The sequence below is a fragment of the Protobothrops mucrosquamatus genome, unplaced genomic scaffold (assembly GCF_001527695.2).
Source record: "Protobothrops mucrosquamatus isolate PMUCROS unplaced genomic scaffold, P.Mucros_1.0 scaffold1312, whole genome shotgun sequence".
Lineage (NCBI taxonomy): Eukaryota > Metazoa > Chordata > Lepidosauria > Squamata > Viperidae > Protobothrops > Protobothrops mucrosquamatus.
The window spans coordinates 230105-251616 of record NW_015387513.1 but is presented as its reverse complement, the minus strand read 5'-3'; the positions used below and the strand labels follow the sequence as shown (position 1 = coordinate 251616).

At 38.2% G+C, this 21512-nt stretch overlaps 1 protein-coding gene across 1 annotated transcript in view; it reads left to right on the top strand.

Moving 5' to 3' along the window:
* Nucleotides 1–1251: 1251 nt before the first annotated feature.
* Nucleotides 1252–21512, top strand: part of BCL2L13 (BCL2 like 13) — a 25193-nt gene continuing 4932 nt past the window's right edge. The window contains exons 1-6 of the mRNA XM_015821357.1: nucleotides 1252–1272; nucleotides 5687–5867; nucleotides 8829–8930; nucleotides 9557–9713; nucleotides 13217–13286; nucleotides 14742–14885. Coding sequence (XP_015676843.1) covers nucleotides 5747–5867; nucleotides 8829–8930; nucleotides 9557–9713; nucleotides 13217–13286; nucleotides 14742–14885 — 594 coding nt within the window. The 5' untranslated portion in view covers nucleotides 1252–1272; nucleotides 5687–5746. The remainder of the gene's footprint in view (nucleotides 1273–5686; nucleotides 5868–8828; nucleotides 8931–9556; nucleotides 9714–13216; nucleotides 13287–14741; nucleotides 14886–21512) is intronic.

Sequence of the window (21512 nt, the reverse complement as noted above, 5' to 3'; positions counted from 1 at the left end):
CATAATAGGGAAATTGTAAAGGCTGTTAATTGTTTGAGGATTGGATTCTTCTAAATGCTTTTTAAAATATAAAATCCATTAAAATTAGCCCCCCTGTAAGATGTGTAGATTTGTCAGTAGGAAGAAAGCAGAAGAAAAATAAGACATTTTTTGGCTCTCTGATTTTTAACAGCAGAAAATAAAAGGCAAAGCCAAACTGAGAGGCTTCCATAGGAGGTGGAGGTCTTCATCCTTACAAGTTATAATTCCAGTATTTATCTTATAAAATCCACCTTTGGGGATGGTCAGGAAACTGCAGATTCTCCAAACTGGAATGTTGGGTAGATTATTGAAGAGACCATCACATCTAGGGTGCCATAGGCCAGAAGATACTCTAGATCTGAGTAGCCTTTTTATTCCAATAGTTGAAAAACTTACCAGTGTTTCTCAAACTTGACAACTTTAAGATATGTGGATTTCAATTCCCAGAATTCCCCAGCCATGGTAGTTGTGGAATTCTGGGACTTGAAGTCTAAACCTGTTAATGTTATCAAGTTTGAGAAATACTGGTTTACAATTTGCCTGTAACCAACCAGATTGTGTGCGTGTATTAATTGCATGCCTTTTGTTTTAGCTTCTATATTGCGTTTGCACCTTGTTGTCCACGATGCCAAATCTATAGATAGGAACAGGTTATAAAAACTGTGAAATAAACGAACAAACAAATCGTCCAAGTATGAAGCCGCTGAGACTATTGGAAAAAAAAAACTAAATACCACACCGTACAACTCTACATTTCCTATCTCTATGTCCGAGCGTTTAACCACGTTGATTTCAAAAACTCTCGCGCAGTGTTTCTCAACCTTGACAATTTTAAGGCATGTGGACTTCAACTCCCAGAATTCCACAGCCAGCATTGCTGGCTGTGGAATTCTGGGAGTTGAAGTCCACACGCCTTAAAATTGTCAAGGTTGAGAAACACTGCGCTAAGCCGAGATCTCGGCGTGTATCTGCTTAGTCACCTCCTCCGCTACGCTCTAGGTGACGTCACACGCCCTCGCGCGCGCCCGCCGCCTTCAAAACCCTTCTTCTGCCCTCGCCCGGCATGGCGGCCACGGCAGCTGCTTTGCTGGAGGAGTGACGGGGAGGGGGGAGCGGAGCTCGTTGCTGCGCGCGCAACACCGACAGGCGGCAAGGGTCACTTTCGAGGGAGCGTCGCGCGCCCTCCCTCGTTTTGACCTCTGCCTCTTTTTTTTTTTTCGAGGGGGGGGGTCTTATCCTCGCGAGACTCAGGTAAGAAGCCGAACAGTCAGGAAACCGTCATCCTTTCCCCCCCCCCGCCACTTCCCAGAAGGGGAGGGGAAGGAAAAGGCAGCCTCAGGGTTCGTTCGCGCGTGGTTCCTCTTGGTCGCGTGCAGTCCCGAGGGTGAAGGGCGGTTAGTTGCGCGATCGGGGGGGGGCAGTTGACCCGGGAGGGGGGGGGAGGCCGTGATGGGAGGTCGGAACCCTAAAACGTGGGTGCGTTGGCGGGGGGGGGTTACTTCCTTGTCATCTTTCTCCCCCCCTTTCCCGGTTTCCCCCTCCTCACTTTTACTTAGGTCACCCCACGAGGGCTGCTGTGGCCCCCCCCTCCCAGTCCCCGAAAGACTTCCCTTCCTTCGTCTTTTGTATGACCCAGTCTCCTCGGAGCTAGCTGGGAAGCATGGGTTTAGTAGTCACGGTTCTGTACTGAGGGTGGGAGCATCGTTTGGTCTCAGCAGGTGGAACTTGGCCTGGCCTGGTGCTTTCAGTGGGCCTCTGTGCCAAGGGCTCGCCCCCCAAGGTTTCTGGGGCTGTGGAGGGCCCTGCTATCTTTCTCCACTTAAAGCAGGGGTTCTCAACCTTGGCAACTTTAAGACTTGTGGACTTCAACTCCCAGAATTCCTCAGCCAGCAAAGCTGGCTGAGGAATTCTGGGAGTTGAAGTCCACAAGTCTTAAAGTTGCCAAGGTTGAGAACCCCCTGACTTAAAGGGAAGAAATGGAGTGGAAAAGGGGCACATGGTCTATGACAGTGGTGGCGAACCTATGGCACGGGTGCCAGAGGCGGCACTCAGAGCCCTCTCTATGGGCACGCACGCCATTGCCCCAGTCCCAGGCCTTCAGCTGGGTTTTATAAAACCTTTTCACTTTAGGCCTCTGCCACCGTGTACAAAAAAGAAAGGTTCAGTCAATTTTAACTTCTTGCGGGAAAAAAAAAAGATCTTGCATAGTTGGAATTGATTGATTGAACTTTTTAGTCTCACCCAGTCTGCTGTTACCACCGCAGCCATGCCCACCCAATGGGCCACACCCACCCAATGGGCCACACCCACCTGGCACCCGACGATGCATAAGTGGGTTTTGGGTTGCAGTTTGGGCACTCGGTCTCTAAAAGGTTTGCCATCACGGGTCTATGATCTGATTACAGGAGTACTGTCCACTTTGTGGGCTGATAGCCCGCCGCTAGGATTAAAAATCTTGTGTTCCAAAAGTTTTTTCCTGGCAGAGACAGAATCAGTTGGTGGGATATCCTTGTGATTATGCTGGGAGTACAGTACATACCTTTGCAGAGGTAACTGTTAACCATTAATCACAGCCTGTAGGCAGACCAGACCAAGAAACCACCAGAAAGAAAAATACTTTTATTTGCCATAATAACAGAACTTTGCAAGTCTGATCTTGCTGGTCTCGTCCTCCTCCCTTTTGCCTAAATTACAGATTTTTCATGTTTCCATAAGAGTCATCTTCCTTATTCTCTGTAATAATTCTAACCCATTGGGTACGAAGAGAAGAAAGCACAAGACAGACATAATTGCCCATGATCAGTTGGGGTATGAATCTCTCTGGCAGGCAAAAATTTGCGTGGGCAGAAAAAGAACATGAGCCAACAGGACTGCTGTTCCTGGGTTGACAACTAAATGTTGGTATAAAGTTTTGAATGGAAGGAGAGCTGGGCCTAAATAAAAATGATGACTATAGAACAGTAAAGCTACCTATCCCGAAAAGAGGTGAGGTAAAATGATAGAGCATCCTAGAAAGCTAGAGGAGTGGTGGGAAGTAACTTCATATATTTGCTTTCTTATAAATAGATTTTTTGTGTTTGGCCATTTCTCCTATTGTAGTTGTTTTGTAACATCCTGAAATTGGTTACAATTGTAGCAAAACGTTTTACAACTATTGCAACATATGCAACAGATTTCTAAGCTGAAAATGTTTGATATATTTAAATTGATCCTTTAGACATTAAAGGCTTTTTTGCCTACCTCACATTCCTTCATAATATGTTAATTAGCTTTATATATTCATATAGTAATAGGAAAATTATATACACTAATAAACTGAAAAGTGACAGATAGCAAACCACTTTGGAATATTATTTTAGCAATTGGTATTTTTTTCATTTACAGTAATTGAATGAATTATTTGTGTATTGGAATTCTTTTCAATATCTGGAGATGTCAATCTGTATCTCCATGATTTCTGGTTTAAACTCAAATGACTTTGACAGATAAGTGGTGTAATTACATGGCATTTTGCTTTACAATCACATTATTTCGTGACAGAAATTCCAGTCCCAATTGGTGTCATTAACTGAGGACTACTTCTGTGTCATGAAATAGTTAAGTGTGTGTGTGCACATATGTATATGCATGCCTTCAAATCTGTTGATGCCTGGCAACTGACTGGACTAGTTCATTCAGTTTTCTTGGCAAGATTTCACAAACGGTTTACCATTGAATCATTTCTGGGGCTGAAAGAGAGTGACTGGCCCAAGGTCACCCAGCTGGTTTCATGTTAAGGCGAGGCTAGAACCCATAGTCTGTGTGCGGAGGATAGCTACACAATTGCAGAAAAAGATAACAGCTGCTTTAAGGGTTAGAAGAGAAAGCAGGCTTACTAGAGATGACTAAAACTGCAAACTTATTATTAACTTACCTCCTATAAAAAAATAGACAGCTGATCAATATATTTGCATATTTTATTGTACATGTTACAGTAGGGACATCTGCATCTAAAGACTGTTTCTGTAAAATAATAGGTGATAAAATGACAAATATCATGACCAGATTGGATTTATCTTTAGAAAATTTCAAAATAATTTTAATAACTGATAGTGTTATTAAAATATATTATGCTATCCATTTGTTTAATTAAAACTTTGAAATATAGTTCACATAATGTCCATTTTTTAAATGTATTTCGGCAGGCAATTCTTAAGTTGGTTGCAATTTATCAGTTGTACCGACTGTCTAAACCAGCATTTCCAGACAGCTAATTGCTGTAAAGGGCTTTCTCTAGAGCTGACTTTCTTGCTTTCCTATTCAGTTCCTCTAGTAGTTATTGATCAACTGTTCAGCAGGCTGTGGGGAACACTCAGATACAGTGGAACTGGCAGTTGTGTCCTCTGTACCCCTATCAGGACAAAAAAGAAATGGGTCAGAGGCAAACACCCAAAACCTAAGGGGGAGGAGGATGCAGATGGAATTTCTTATTATGCTATTCAGGCGAGAAGCTTAGTAAAGCTTTTTCTGTGTCAATTTGTAGAGGATTTTATAGAACAATAGAATTCAAAGGGGCTGTTTACACTATCACATTCCATGCAGGAATCCAAATTAAACTACGGTATCCATGACCAGTAGATGTCCAGACCCCTGATTGAACATATTTAATGAAGGGATGTCTGGGCAATTGTTTCATCAGCTGAATCACTGTTCCTGTTAGGAGATAGATAGATAGATAGATAGATAGATAGATAGATAGATAGATAGATAGATAGATAAATAGATAAATAGATAAATAGATAAATAGATAAATAGATAGATGATTGATTGATTGATTGATACGGTAGATAGATAGGCTTCATTTAGTGCTGTCATATCCCACTCAGTATTCTTAACGCTAAACATTCCCTCCTTTTTTTCACTTATTGTCTCCTCTAAATCGTTCCAGGTAGTCCAGACTTATTAGAATAAAGTTTGACCATTGCAGAATAAAATATACTACTTTTAATACAACCTAACATTGCATTTACTTTTTCTAAACCATTGTCACACCTATGAGTCATTTCAGTTTGCAGTCTACTGCTATTCCAAGATCTTTTTTCACAAGTCTTGTCAGCAAGTCAGGTGATCCTAAAATACATGTAATAATAAATTTGGCAACTTGCTATAAAGTTTATGTAACTTTTTATTTCCTAGGACAGTGGTGGCGAACCTATGGCACACATGCCAGAGGCGGCACTCGGAGCCTTCTCTGTGGGCATGCACGCCGTTGCCCCAGCCCCGCCTCCCCCCATGGTCCCCTTCTCACCAGCAGCCCCCCTGGAGGAGAGTCGCCCCCCGGGCAACAGAGACAAGACTCCGCCCTCACACCCCATAGTGTGCAGATGATGCTGTGGGGTGTGGGCAAAGGGCATGGCTGTCATGGTGCTGCAGGGTTGCCTGGCAATCTGCTGCAGCAGGCCATGGAGGCGGTGCGTGGCCCTGCAGGCGGGTAGGGCAGGGGGTGGGGGGGGGCGGAGCAGGCAGGGTGGGAGGCGGAGCGGGGGTGGGGTGGGTGGGTTTTGGGCACCCGATCTCTAAAAGGTTCGCCATCACTGTCCTAGGATATTTATGTTGATATATGTGCTGACATAAATAATCAGAATATGGTTGCAAATTTCTAAAATGTATATTTTTGCTTATTTAGATTATAAACGAAGAAAACATTACGTGGACCATAATCCTACGGAATTTTGGAAGCAACTCAATGGCATCCTCTACCGCTGTACCTGTAGGTTTTCATTATGAAACAAAATATGTTGTCCTCAGTTATTTGGGTCTCTTGTCACAGGAAAAGCCTCAGGAACAGCCCTCTCTGTCCACTCAAGGTAAAATATTCAGTTCAGTTACAGTTGAATATATAATAAATGGAATTTTAAAATATTTTAAAAATGTAAAGTATGAACACTGTTTTACTGAATGGTAAGGTAAAACACCAAAATCTGGTTCTGGGGAAAAAAAGGTAGTTATTGATATTTTTAACTTAAGTAGCATTGTGTGTATTTGAAAGGATGTTCATTTTACTTATAATAAGTAATTCATGCCCATTGGGACTTCTCATTAAAATAATTTTTAATACTAATTCTAAATGTTCAGCATATGAGTAATGTGTAACTTCTTAAATAAATTATGATAGTAATTATAGAATTAGTTTTAGAGAAGAAATACACTTAATATATATCATGTATGTATGAAACATCAAACACTTCTGGAACATTAACAATTCATTTCCAGGTTTGTAGACATTATTGTGCATGTGACTATTGCTTTAGTACTGCCCTACAACGACAAAGAGGAAATTTTATAATCCCTTTGAATCAGGTCATGTTGTTCTATATATTGTTTTACCTGCATGGTTCCAAATCTTTGCAGAATCATGGCAGCAGCAACATAGCAACACAATATTGTTATGTTGTCAGCAGAAAACACAATAACACATTGTTATAAGGAACAGAGGGCTGCAGGTTCATAACCAAAAATAGCAATTAATGCACAAAGAATAAGTAAATAAATGAGTAACCATCCAAATGCTGAGGGCCATTCCTTGAAGGCCCTGCAGAAAAGTTTGGTCTTAGGAACTTCCAGAAGCCAACCCCAGAGGAACCGGTCTGTGTTCTAGAAGGAAACTTTTCTAGAGCATTGGTGCCATGATGGAAAAATGGTTCTTTGTGGCCTCAGTCTTCTCACTGACCTCTCAAACTGTTTCACAAATTTGTAGTTATATAAGAATCAGTGTTATTACTTTCATATCAACAAATTAATTTTTTTTAATTAGAAACTGCTATACTGCTATACTTGCACCAGTCTGTTATTTTTCTAGAAGTGAGGAGCATGTTTTTCTTCTCCAAACAGCTTTATGAATAAGAAGGAAAATAACAGAATAGTAGAATATTCTAGTCAGTTAAGAGAATCTCAAAACTGCTTCTTTAAAAAAAGGCAGTTGGGCTGTTTTTTTCCTTGAAGAAGGCAGCAGTCTTCTTCCTCAGGAAAAACAGTCCAGTTGCCTTTAAAAAAAAAAAAGACAACTATGACCTGGATGACAAAGAATTTCCACAGACATTTAGTTAAGAGAGTATACTATTTAAATAATAAATGTAAATACAACTATTCTGGAATATCTGCATTATTCTAAGAATGCCCCTGCGCTCAGTCACTCAAGCCCTCTTCATCTCTTGGCTGAATTATCGCAGCACACTCTACATGAAGCTGCCCTTGAAGAGTATCTGGAGGATTCAGCTGGTGTAGAATGCAGCTGTGCGGACAGTTCTTGGTGCCTCTGGGGCAGCCCCTGTTACACTGCTGTTGTGAGCTGCACTGGTCGCCAGTTTGCTTCTGGGTCCAATTCAAGGTGCTGGAAGCGCTTAATGGCAACACCCTATAACAGTGGTGTCGAACCTATGGCACGCGTGCCAGAGGCGGCACTTGGAGCCCTCTCTGTGGGCACACATGCTGTTGCCCCAGCCTCGCCTCCCCCCGTGACCCCCTCCCCTCCAGCAGCCCCCCTGGAGGAGAATTGCCCCCGAGCGTGGCCCATGCGGAGCAGAGCAGCCAAGGTCATGGCAACCAGGCAGCGTGGACAAGGCTCTGCCCTCACGCCCCATCATGCAGTTGATGCTGCGGGGTGCGAGCAGAGGGCATGGCCGCTATTGGTGCTGCTGGGCTATCTGCAGCGGGCCCTGGAGGTGGTCAGTGGCCCTGCGGGCAGGCAGGACGGGGTGGGGGTGGAGCGGGAGCGGGGCCAGTTTTTGGGCACTCAGTCTCTAAAAGGTTTGCCATCACTGCCCTATAACAAAGTGTTATAAAGCCTTTTATGGCATGAGTCCAGGTTATCTGGGAAACCAGCTCATCCTGCTGGGATTAGTCTGCCCCACCTGCATTGGCAGAAAAGGCATACTGCAGAGTCTTGTTGGTCAAGGAACTTCGGCTGACGGAGTCCAGGAGAAGAGCCTTTTCTGCTGTGGCACCTGCACTCTGGGACATCCTGCCCCCCCCCTCTCCCAGAAGTGAGATGTACACTCTCTCTTCTGGCCTTCCAAAAGGGTTTGGAGACCTGGCTCTGCTAACTGATCTGGACCCCCAGTGGAGGAGTGGCATCTTGGAGCTGGTTAATGGATTTAGCCAGACCCCACCTCTGCCCCATGCACACTTGGCTCCCTTCCGCTCCATCTTGATTAACTGAATTTTAAATGTATGGTTCTTGTTTATTGTTTTAATTTTTTATTCAGTATTTTAATTGTAGGACTGTAAGCTGCCTAGAGTTGCCTTGGTGAGATCGGTGGCATAGAAGTTTAATAAATTAATAAAAAATAAAATAAATAATATTCCAGGAAATTAAATATCAGCTTTGCAGGTATTTATAGGTACTGATTCCCAAAGAAGTCACTTTAATCCAGGCATGTCAAACTCACGACATCACGTGACATCGTGCAACGTATCGCGACTTTTTCCCCATTGCCGGCGTGGTTTCAGTGTGACGCATCCGGCCCGTGGGCCGGCAGTTTGACATGCCTGCTTTAATCAGTCTTAATTTTCTTCCAGTTCCCAATATTAAATATATATTTACAGCACAATCCTACTAATGTAAATGTAAAAGGATTCAGTAATACGGGTAGTTCTGCTTATGATTAGTTTTCTTCAATTATACTTTGCTGTTTGAAAAATTTGCTTGGATCCCTCTTTGTATTAAATACACAATCTTGACTTTTTAAGTTTTTGACAAAATAAAGTACTTTTGCTCTAGTGTAAATATATGTAATAGTGATTGATCTTTGCTGCTCATCTATGTGTAGAACCATCTACGGTCTCACAAGCTTTAGAAAAAGAAATCCTGGACAAAGTTAAAGCCGAAATTGAGGAAGAATTGAAACATCTTGATGAAGAAATTTTGGAAGGTTTGTACATATTGGTATATTTTTCTTCCTGTGTTACTAATGTTATGAAAGGGTATTATTTTTCCTTGTTCCCAGAGGAAAAAAATCTAAAAACAAGTATCACTAGCATGATTTGACCACTCATTTACTTTGTTAATCACAGCTTTTGAAATATTTGATATATGGGTATAATCCAACAATATTTAAATTACCTATTTTGATAATTTTCATTTGACGTTGAATAGGTAAGAATAATAGAAATCCTAAGTTTTATTACTCTGTTTTAGTATTAAATGATGGGTTGCCTTTGATTTTTCTGTACCTTTTTTGTGTTCTTCCTGAGCTGTATTCTTAATACTAGACACTTTAATGCAGGGGCCCCCAACCCCGGTCTGTGGACCAGCACTGATCTGCGGCATGCCAGAAACAGGTCTGCACAAACAAACGAAGCCCCATCCACAGGATGCAGGCAGTACACTAAATCATGCCCCCTCTGGTCCATGGAAAAACCTCTTTCCAGAGAACTAATTCCTGGTTCCCTGAAGGTTGGGGGCCATTGCTTTAATGAATTCCTTTTTCTTTAATAATATATTGTTTTCACCAGTGATAAAAATCCGTCATAAATTAACTCTGCTATTTATTTTCAGCTTTCACTACAACTGGCTTTGACTGCCACACGTCTCCAGTATTTAGTCCTGCAAACCCAGAGACTTCAATTGAAGATTGCTTAGCTCATCTCGGAGAGAAGGTATTCCAAGAATTGAAAGAACCTCTTGAAAAGGCATTAGAGATCCTACTTAGCAAGTGAGTTCTCATTTGCTTTGCTCAGCAGGAAGGTACTTGCTCTTAAAATTCTCACAATTTTCATAATGCTGATATGACTGAATTTTGCTACAGCTTTTTTTTACGTTGACTGACTTGCTCTTAAATGTATGTGCTTGCTGATTATTGCAGAAAATGAACTAGCATTTTTTTCTGTTATTTAAAGCTGGATTTTTGATCCAACACAAAGACAGCACATTTTTCATATCCAGTATTTACACCACAATGGCCAACAAAATGAAAGGTTATTTATTTAGCTTATGGCATATCATACATGGATTAGCAATATATATTAACATTTCAACTAGATTAGTAGAACCCAGTAAAATATAAATGCTAAAAAGATATGTTCAAATATCAACGTCTAGGCTACCCATTGAAGCGCAGCATCATTTATATTTTTTAAAAATCAGGTTATTATTCATATTAGATACTGGTCAGATTTGAATCCTTCATCCCAAATATTAAATACTGGGTGTTATACTGTAGGGCTAATACTGAGATCTTTGTATTTTAGGAACCGCAAGTGTTGCCAAACACATATTGGGTGTACATTTTCTATTAAAATTGCTTCTCTATTTTCATAGGGGGAGCACTCCTGACATTTAATAAAATATCAAGTAAAAAATAATAGAACTTGCTGCAATGTAAGTCAGCAATATGTGTTAATGTTACGTAGGAAATTGATACCTTCACTGTTACGTATGCTTGCATAGATCATGTATAAACAATGATAATGCAGTATGGTCATTGAAGTGTTGTATTAAACTTTACAAATACAAGAACCCACCATATGTACAGTGCATACTTGTTGGTTTCCTTTTCCTTTCCTGGTGTCTTTAGCTTTATTAAAGAAGTCATAACAAGTTGACAAGTTGGTCTCAGAAAGCAAAGCAGGATCAGATATAGTACACTGGGTGAGTTAGGTTTGATTGAGATGTTAAAACATTTGATATGTAAAACTGGGATATTATAAAAGCATTCATTTTGTTAATGCTATGAATGTTAATGTGATAAGATAAAAAGTATCACAATAACTTGCTAAATGTGATAGCCCCCCTGTGTTGTATAGTGAGGCAAAAAGTATTTGATCCCCTGCTGATTTGTACGTTTGAGTGAGAGACAGAATAACAACAAAAAAATCCAGAAAAACGCATTTCAAAAAAGTTATAAATGGATTTGCATTTTAATGAGTGAAATAAATATTTGACCTCTTATCAGTCAGCAAGCTTTCTGGCTCCCAGGTGTTTTTTTATATAGGTAATGAACTGAGATTAGGAGCACTCTCTTAAAGCTTGTTACCTGTATAAAAGACACCTGTCCAGAGAAGCAATCAATCAGATTCCAAACAAGACTATCGCCAAGGTGACAACAGTTGGTGCGATTATTCGCAAATGGAAGAAACACAAAATAACTGTCAATCTCTCTTGGTCTGGGGCGCTCCATGCAAGATCTCACCTCGTGGAGTTTCAGTGATCATGAGAACAGTGAGGAATCAGCCCAGAACTATACGGGAGGATCTTGTCAATGATCTCAAGGCAGCTGGGACCATAGTCACCAAAAAATACTTATTTCACTTATTAAAATGCAAATCAATTTATAACTTTTTTGAAATGCGTTTTTCTGGATTTTTTTGTTGTTATTCTGTCTCTCACTGTTAAAATAAAGCTACCATTAAAATTATAGACCGATCATTTCTTTGTCAGTGGGCAAACGTACAAAATCAGCAGGGGATCAAATACTTTTTCCCCTCACTGTATAATTCCAGCAGTGTCTGGAATTTAAAACTGCAGCAATTTGAAAAAAAAAGTTTTAAAAGGCATTAGAATTTTATTCTATCTAAAAGGACTATAAGTAGTCCTAGACTTACGACCACAACTGAGCCCAAAATTATTAGAGGAGAACTCAAGAGGAAGTCACAGGACAGTAGGCTAGACTGGGAATGGAAAATTATTCCAGAAGAAGGCAGTGCCAGACTACAAATTGGGAGCCATAACACTGGGGTTCAATTAGCTGAATCCAAATTTAGTATTGCTTAAAACTCACAGAAATGGTGGAATTTAAACTGATAACTGATAGCTTTAAGCAGGAAATATCTGATGCATAATATACGCAAATCCACATGTTATGCTAAACGCATTCCTTCTGGTGTGTCCGGTGTCTTTAAAGGATGCATCCAAATTGAATTTGAACCTAAACATCTTTGTTCACTAGTATGAGATTGTTGCCTCTCCATAGGAGTGTGTAAAGTTTAACATAAGGAGGCAGAATTGAAATTTGAAGTTAACAAAACCACAATCAAGACATACTTGTTTATTTTGAATGAGTTTAAATCCTTGGGGCAAAATTAATTGCATTCTACAGCATGGAAGAAATGCTGTTGGTCTGGTTAAACATTTCTGTACTGTACAGAAAAATCAATGAATTGTAAGAAACTAGAGGTGGGAATTTTCCCTATCTTCATATAGGGGACCATGTGATACTGATACCTGGGAAGATTCTAGAGCAGGCATGTCAAACTGCCGGCCCACGGGCCAGATGCATCATGCCGAAACTACACCCATCCGAAACCACACCCATCCCATTGCTGGCAATGGGGGAAAAGTCCCAATACATTGTGCGACGTCACGTGACGTCACGAGTTTGACATGCCTGCTCTAGAGGTTATCATGAAGTGGTCACTCTGAAAACCTTGAAAACAATGTGGGATAACTAATATCATAGTGGGATAACTAATATCGTAGAAGTAATAAAATTGCTTGCGGAATTATATCCATTTTTATAACAAAAATATAAATGGTTGGACTCTATTATTAAACTGTATTAATATCTGTGATATATCATACAAATCAGAAACTTTCGGCTAACAACTTCTCTGAGGAAGGTATATAAGCCCGCTTCAAAATACACAATTTGAATCTGATTTTTAATTAACTAGAATGAATAGTGGTTAAATAATGGATTTTAACTGTAGCTATTTCAATCTAGGTTACATAAGATACCATATATTAAAAACAATTTGAATCTTCCAATTTTTTTCTAAGAAGTATAAAAAAGACACTTGTGAACTATTTAACTTTTTTGGGAAGTCATTGCACCTTAGCATAAAAGAGTTTATGAAGCTAAAATCAACCTTGAATTCTGTATAGGAATGATGGGATACAAATAAAAATATTTAGGTTTCTGACAATGTTAATGAGCGGAGGGCAGTTGGCATCTGCTCAAGGCATGAATCGTGGCAATATTTGGTTAACAAGATCTTATGCTTTTGCTGTTTGCTTTTCAAAGTTGTATAATTTTTTTCATGAGTTGTGTGGTTTAATGCTGTTAATAGATTGGTTCAACTTCTTGAAACCAAAGAATCGCTTGGGCCTTTTTGATTGGGTTAATATAGTTAGCTTAGTGGTGTACAGATATAATGAAAAATGTTATATTTTTGCCTTTCTTTAGTTTCATTATCTTCCCTTTTGGTTTCTCTCATTCAGGCCAGTGAATTATCAGGAATACAAAGAGAGGACGCAGGAAGCAGCAAGTCATGCTAGTGGATGGAGCAAGGTAATGACCAGCTCACTTTTTAAAATTTCCTTCCACTGGATGTTGAGTCAGTGCCAGGTGAATTACCTGAAACATATTCAATTTCTTAATTCAGGGTTAGATTCAGGATGGCTGGACTGATGACTGGACAGACAGATTTATTTAACTTGGCTAGCTAGTGATGTCTGCAGCATTCATTCCTTTTCAGGAACATCTTCTTTGAGATACCTACAATTCACTAATAATTAGTTGCAAAAAATAATTGTTGAGTAAGTACATTACATATTTAATATGTCTTGTATACAGTGCATATTACTGTGTGTGTATATATATGAAGCTTGAAGACATTGAAGTAGATGAATAAACAGAAATCAGTAATGCAAACTAAAAATTATGATCCAGAAAAAGTCCTGTTTGATTCCAGTACATTTTTTTTAAGACAAGGCTTGTAGTCTGCTGCCTTATCAACAAAGAAATATTAGCATAACTTTCTGGCCTGAAAATTGTAAGTTGGCTGTAACTTCCACCTACACCTCATTGTATTAAGTGTAGAAAACAAATGAAACAACTTTTGGGCAATATTGTTTCATTTTCTTCATGAAATGGCTGGAGAAGTCATCTAGAGGTTTAGGTTAAAGTGTCAGAAATGTGTTTATTAGAAGTAGTCCTACTCTTCTTTCTATTTAATAATCTTTAAAATGGGAGGCTACTTTCAACCCAATAACCCTGCAAAATTCAAAACAAATGCCTGGAGGAAATTCTAAGATAGGTAAAATAAATGAATGAAGAAACTTTTTATGAGATAAATTAGCCTTCTGGACAGTATTATAATTGACCAGTATTCTATTGAGTATTATTCTAATATTGTTTCAGATTTGAACATGTAAAGGTATTAATTTGCTCCACTTATAAATAATATATGTACATTTTTGATGAGTTTTTCTTCATGTTAAGTATACTGGGTATACTTGCATGCATATAGGTAGTCCTCAACTTACGACCACAATTGAGCCCCAAATTTCTGTTGTTAAGTGAGACATTGGTTAAGTGAGTTTTGCCCCATTTTACACCCTTTCTTGCCTTAGCTATTAAATGAATCACTGCAGTTAAGTTAGTAGCACAGTTATTAAACGAATGTGACTTTCCCATTGACTTTGCTTGTCAAAAGGTCACAAAAGGTGATCACGTGACCCCCAAGGACAACGCAACGGTCATAAATATGTACCTGTTGCCAAGCCTCTGAATTTTGATCACGTGATCATGGGGATGCTGCAAAGGTCGTAACTGTGAAAAACAGTCATAAGTCACTTTTTTCAGTGCCATTGTAACTTTGAACGGTCACAAAAAAACCTGTTATAAGTTGAGGACTACCTGTATGTCCACACCGAAATGCCTAACATGCATCAGATGCTTTAAATGTAGAAAATCTTGTCATTATGCCACAATCTTATAGTTCCTGGTCCTTATTTTCTTTAGGTTTTAGTGCCCCTGGTGATTCTTCAGCGGTTCTTGGTAGAGCTGTCCAAAAAGGGCCAAGAACCACTTGGTGCACTTCTGAGTTTTGGAGTGACCTACCTTGAAGATCATGTTGCAGATTATATCATCCAGCAAGGCGGATGGGTAAGATAGATAACATTTGACTATATCTTTCTTCTGAAATGACAACTTCAGATATGTCTATTTTAGTGTGACAATGGCTTTAACGTTTAGCAGTGATAAAGCATATGGCTTCCCTTTTGAAAATAGCAAAGAATGATCAAATATTTTGTTAAAACTGGCTTTAAAATTCTCACTGGTCTCTGCAAGAGACAAAGCTTATTCCTAAATATATTTTTTTCCCTGTGGCGTTTAACCTAATCTAACTTTCAGTTTTTGGAAGAAGTTTTCAACTATCAAACAGCAAGGAGCAATTCCATTGTATCCATTTTTACTAAACTTTTGTGAATGTGATAAAATCTATAACTTTTTCATTTTTTATTTTCTAATGATTGATGATTTCTGGAGTTTTCCTCCCCCTTTTTACATTTGATATTTATACTATTCTGAGCAGAAAACTCTTTGGTTTAATTATATTTCCTTTTAAGCATCATAAGATGTTCCTTCCTCAGTTGTATTAACCATTAAATATTAGAAAATTACCCTTCTAAAATCTGGATATTTATTGTTCCGCAAGAAATCAGTTTCATTTAAGATGTTATTTGAAAGTAATGTTGAATGTATAATGAAGCCTGCTTAAAACATACAGATCATTTCTTTCTTTTTCTGTTTTTGAAAAAGTTGTGAAGTAGAGCTGACGGCACCCAGATTATTCCTTACTGGAAGACAGAACAACATCAGATTTAAACAGAATTAATCTGGGATTAGTGAAATTATCTCCAAGTAGTTTTAAAACCTCTCTATATTTGATAAAATATAGATTATGCTGTTATGTAGGTTATGTTCTATTTGATTTGTTGCACATTTGTTTTTCATTCTCTCCCCTTCCCCCATTTTTCCCCATCTTGGTATAACAAATTATTTAGATTTCATTTTTTGAACTATACTTGAAGTATGAAGCAGGATTCATATATCCAGCTACAGTCTTAAGTTTTAAATTTAATGAAAGTTAGCTTCCAGATTGTCTTTGGCAGGCAAACAAAATTTTGGGGTTGCTTGTATGTTCATGCCATAGTTAACAATGAAATTATTAGGCAGCCAATATACTATTTTAGCAATCCTAATGTCTGCTAATTTTTTCCACAAATAGTTGGAGAGATGCAGCTTCCAAAATAAATGCAGGGCATACACTATTCCCAATAGAAGCAAATCATGCTGTGGTTCGCAGTATGACTATTTTAGGTTCACCATTGGAGGACCCTGAAGGACCAGAAAACCTGTGTGGCCACTAAGAGTTAATCAATTTAGCATTAAACTAACTTACCAAATGCAGTATAGTTCTGCAATTAGATGACACACTTAATTGCTGCAGGATTAGGAATGGGTAATTCAAAGCTCTATTTCATCAGCTATGGGTCACTTGTAAGACATTTTTAGCCATACAGGTAGTCCTTGACTTACGGTACTTACAGGTAGTCATAACCATTCGTTCAAAGTTATGTCAGTACTGAAAAAGGTGACTTATGACCAGTCCTTGATTATCAATATTACAGTGTCCCCATGGTCATGTGATCAAAATTGAAAGTTTTGGTAACTGGCATGTATTTACAACAGTTGCAGCATCCCAAAATCATGTAATCACCATTTGTGACCTTCCCAGGGAGCATCCAACAAGTAAAGTCAATAGGAGAAGCCAGATTTACTTAACAACTACGTAGTTTGCTTAATGACCATGACACAAAAGTTGTAAAATTGGGCACAAGTCATTTAAGAACCACATCACTTAGTGAAGGTAGTTCTGGCTTTTAATTGTGATTGTACGGACTATCTGTATGTGATTAAACAAGTAAGATGTGTGAATGTGCAACTGTCCAGTTATATCTTCCATAAGATAATTCATTCTGATGGGCTTACAGGTTGCTTTCATTCCTCAATATATTTGATATATATATTTATCTATATTTGTGCTGTAGTACAGGGGTCCTCAACCCCCGGTCCATGAATCAGTACTGGGCTGCGGCATGCCAACAATTGGTCCGCACAAACAAGCAAAGCCCCATCCATGAGATACAGGCAGCACACAAAACCACGCCCCCTCCGGTCCACGGAAAAATCTCTCTCCACAGAACTAGTCCCTCGTGCCCAAAAGATTGGGGACCTCTGCTATAATATATAGCTGTTCATGAAGATTTAGAGAATTCTACTTCTAAGAAGTTAGGAATGTTTACTCTGGAACACTATTTATAATCACTTTGGTTGTTTAATTGTTAAATCTTAGTGCTTAGTCATTCACTCAAATACAAGGGTTGCTTAATATCTTTATGAACTGACTGTTTATTGGGATGGATGGATAGCTAGCTAGCAAGTCAGACAGACTCTCTAGAAGAACTGTGATCTCAAAAGTCCTTTTCCAAAGGTGCTGGGTTGAGCTCTCTGGTCTGCATCTGTATCAGCATGGATGAATGTAAGATAAAGAGTTAGTAGAACCAAAGCATAAACAAGACACATAGATTTTACTATCACTTGGGCTCAGATGTTTTGGACAACTTTTATCAAGTTTAGTTGACTGGAAAGGAGTCAGCTGTTATCAGCTCCAAACACACTTTTTTCATTCTCTTATAAATATTCCAATGCAAGGATCAACTTTCTACTGAATTCCCCTTTTGTGGCTTAGTGGCAAGCAATATCAGCATCCAAACACAAGTAATATTCAGTTTAAAATTTTATTTAAACCAACTTTGGTGCAAGTTTACTCAAGAATAAATAAAAGCAACCGAAAGAAACTAAATTATGAGTTTTTAAGAATTTTTCTATGTTATTCAGTAAAATCCAAATTAAACTTACCAAATTGAATGGCCAGGAAAATCAATGATCTGACAAAATACAAAAATGAAGATAAAACAGGATGCTGTGGAAGCTTGTCCAGATGTGTTGGTGAAGCATCAAATGGTGAAGATCTTCTGGCTCATGTTGAAAACATTTGAAAAGACTTTTCTTTTTTGGCCAGTCTGCAGTCAATTCCTCAGAATCCCAGTCCTTTGATAGGGTCATCCATAGCCATACAACTTGCTCATCGTAACATTGGTTGAGATAGTTTACACAAATAGTTCTTGATCTTCAGGTCTGTTCATTGACTCGCCCATGTCTTACTGTATGTTGTTTATACCAAATCTTTAGCTGTTTATTAAGAGATTAATAACCCTATATCTTGGTCTCTGCTTGTTGAATGATGCAGTGTAGCACACAACAAAACTTGGGAATCAGTAGTAGTGCCATTCCTAGATTAAAAACATTTTAAATAGAAAAAAAATATTAACTACACAGTAATACAAATTGAATAATTCAAATATGAAATTTACACATTGCAGCAAAAATATATGGATATTTTCCCCAATCTTATCACCATAAATTATGCATTCATCCATTATTTCTACCCAGGTATTAAATTTGACTGATAGAGGCTTGAAGAACTAGGAGGGCAGTGCTATTTGTGAAACTATGCTGGAAAAGTGAAAGTACTAAAGGGGCAATATGTTTTCTGATGCTGGATATATTTGACATGATTAATTGCTCTAAAAAGCAAAGTTGTACTGAAAGAACGTATGCTTTAATTCTGTTTTACATTATATTCAGTTTGGGGCTGGTAGATGGTTTTGATTTACTTTTAACAAGCTTGTGTTTTTAAAGTTATATGGTTTCATTTTATGTAAGAAGAAAATGTTGGATGCCTGAAAGAAATAAACTGCTTCACAACATTTTTGAAATTATTAGCCTTTTGCATATAAAGGCTTTTGCTAAAACTCATTTGTAAATTAGAACTTTAAACTAATAGTGCCGCTTATAAACACTGAAAGTAATGTTGGAGTAGCTGCACTGGTTGGAGCGAGCTGCACTGGTTGCCGGTGGCCTTCCGGGTGCCCTTCAAGGTGTTGGTCATCATCTTTAAAGCGCTCCATGGCATCGGACCTGGATATCTCCGAGACCGCCTTCTGCCGCAGATTACCTCCCATCGGCCGGTACGCTCCCACAGAGTGGGTCTCCTCAGGGTGCCGTCAGCCAGACAGTGCNCCCCCAGAGATCCGGGTGATCCCGGATCTCCCCTCCTTCCGCCGCGCCCTTAAGACATGGCTCTTCCAACAAGCGGGATTGGCCTAGGGGAATTTTTAGTGGGGTTTTAAGAATAATTTTAAATTGACACAGGCCACATCAAATATTTCATTTTAATTAGGTTTTAAAGTGGGTATTTTTATCTTTGTATCTGTTTTACAAGGCTGTCAGCCGCCCTGAGTCCGTAAGGAGAAGGGCGGGATAAAAATTAAATAAATAAATAAATAAATAAAAAGGGAGCAAATTTTGCTTCCATTCAAGGACTGAGGTGGAGTCAATCCTCCTGAATTGACTATCATTATTAAACCTTTTGGACTTTCTGGATTATCTGTGAGGCTTAGTGGTGGCTCTGATGTAGCAGTTCTATTTCTTCCTAAATGGAAGTTTTAGTAGTTTTAGTAATATACTCATTTTGTTGTTTTTGTAATTGTAATTTTATTTTTTGAACTGAGATAACAGTTGCATAAAGAGTGCGAAAAAGTCAGCAAAAAGGATAATAATAATAATAATAATAATACTTTAATTTATACCCCGCCCTTCTCCCGGCATTAAGGTTTTAAAACTATTTCTACATACTGAAGGGCAATGGAGATGTAGTTGCAATTCAGTCATGTTCTATGTAAGCAGTAAGTATTAACCTAAATTAATGTGCCCGCTAATCCGCTCTGCTATCAAACATTGTATAGATTTTAAAAAGCAGAGAAGGGGAGTGATTTCTGTTGACTCATGCATCTTGTTTGTTTTTCTTAAGGTAGTATGCAAGTATTTTCAGAAGTGAAATATATGTTTTCAATAAGATAGAGAATCAGCCCTTTAGCGTTTTCATAGACAAAGGTTATTTTGCAAGCAGTGCTTAAAAAAGGAAAGGTTTAGTATTTCCCCCTGGGTTAAATCAAAAATGTCCACTCTAATTTGGTAGCAGCTTAGCTTCACAGATGCCCCAAAGCAGTATTAAGGCACAAGCTGATATATGTACACTCCCTTTCCCTTATTCCGTTCACTCTCTCTCTCCTCTGTTGGCTGCATCTGTTTCATCAGAAGCTTCTCCTGGAAAACTGCAGAGTAGGAACAGTCAGCTTGGGTAAGATTTTTCTACTGAAGTGGTACATGCTTTAAATACCACACTTTTCCTCATTTTCAGTGCTGCATAGACTTGAAAAAGGACATATGAGATGATCACAGGAGTGAAAATGGCTAAATATTGTGACTTGAACATTATTTTTCTACTGTCAGGTATCTACTTGTGGATTGTGCTGCTTTTCATATCTTTACATCATTAAAATCCTTGGAACCTTTAACTTATTTGAATTTGAAAGACAAACTTGAATCGGCACTGCATAATTCAGTATTATTTGTTTTTGGATGAAAGTTCAGTTCATAGAATGATCTGAAAGATTTCTTTACTAGGTACATGATTGTATGGTTGATTCTTAAATACGATGTGTTATTTTAGTTCCTTTTGGTTCTAAAAATGGCCTTGTTTAAAATTCTGATGATTAAATTACATGGAGAAAATTTATTTTTCACTTACACCACGATTGTTTGATTTCTATTTCTATCTGTGTTGCTTTCCGGGGTCTAATAATACTATGGGTTTTTTGAGACTTAATATTTCAAGATTTTGACTCTGAATGACATAGCAAAAACTATTAGAGGTAATGCTAAACCAAAATAGCAACATACTTTGAAGATATTTAGATATGATGGAGTGTGGTTTTACAAGTAGAATAAAATAATATGCATTCAGATTTAATTTAGTTATGGAAATGAGGTATTTATTTCAAGAAAATTGGCATATTATAAAACAATTGGTATGAAACCTGACTCTTTATTTGGCATGTGAAATATTTTATACTAAATATTTCCAACAGATACTCCTGTTTTTCAGGGGTTGACTTATTTATTTAGCTCGTTCTTTTACCACAGTGATTTAGAATGGAAAATAGTGGATTTAAATCAGCTTAATGTATCTTATTTGATAGAAAGATGCCTATATTAGGCTTTCTTGCACAGACTGATTTTAGCGGAAAACATCCTGGGTTTTTTTGGTAAGATAAATTGCAAATATTAAATGAATTTAGATGTGCCGGATGTTTATTACTTTTATTCTTGATTACAGTACTTCTGAAATTGCTTAGAAAATTCTAATAAGGCAACATGATATCAGATTGGCATATTCCTTTTTAAAAATACAATATTTATGCTTTCGTTACTTGCTCTGAATGTTATTACATTAATTTTTATAAAGAAATGTTGATTAACAATACTAAAACCATAAAACAATGAGGTAAAAATGTAATATAGAATATAAAATAAATATTAACCACAATATGATTATGTAAACATATGAGTATGACCTACATCTGATCCTACTGGCTCTTGCTAATAGCCAATTCCTGATGTTAAAGAGGAGTAGCCACAGTTAAGTGTGGAGTCTACAGATATTTTTTTTGTATTTCGTAGATAGCAAGACTACTGTGGGCATATTTGGCTGCAGTATCTTATTTTACTGACATCTCAGAGACATTAAAAAAAACCTGTGGT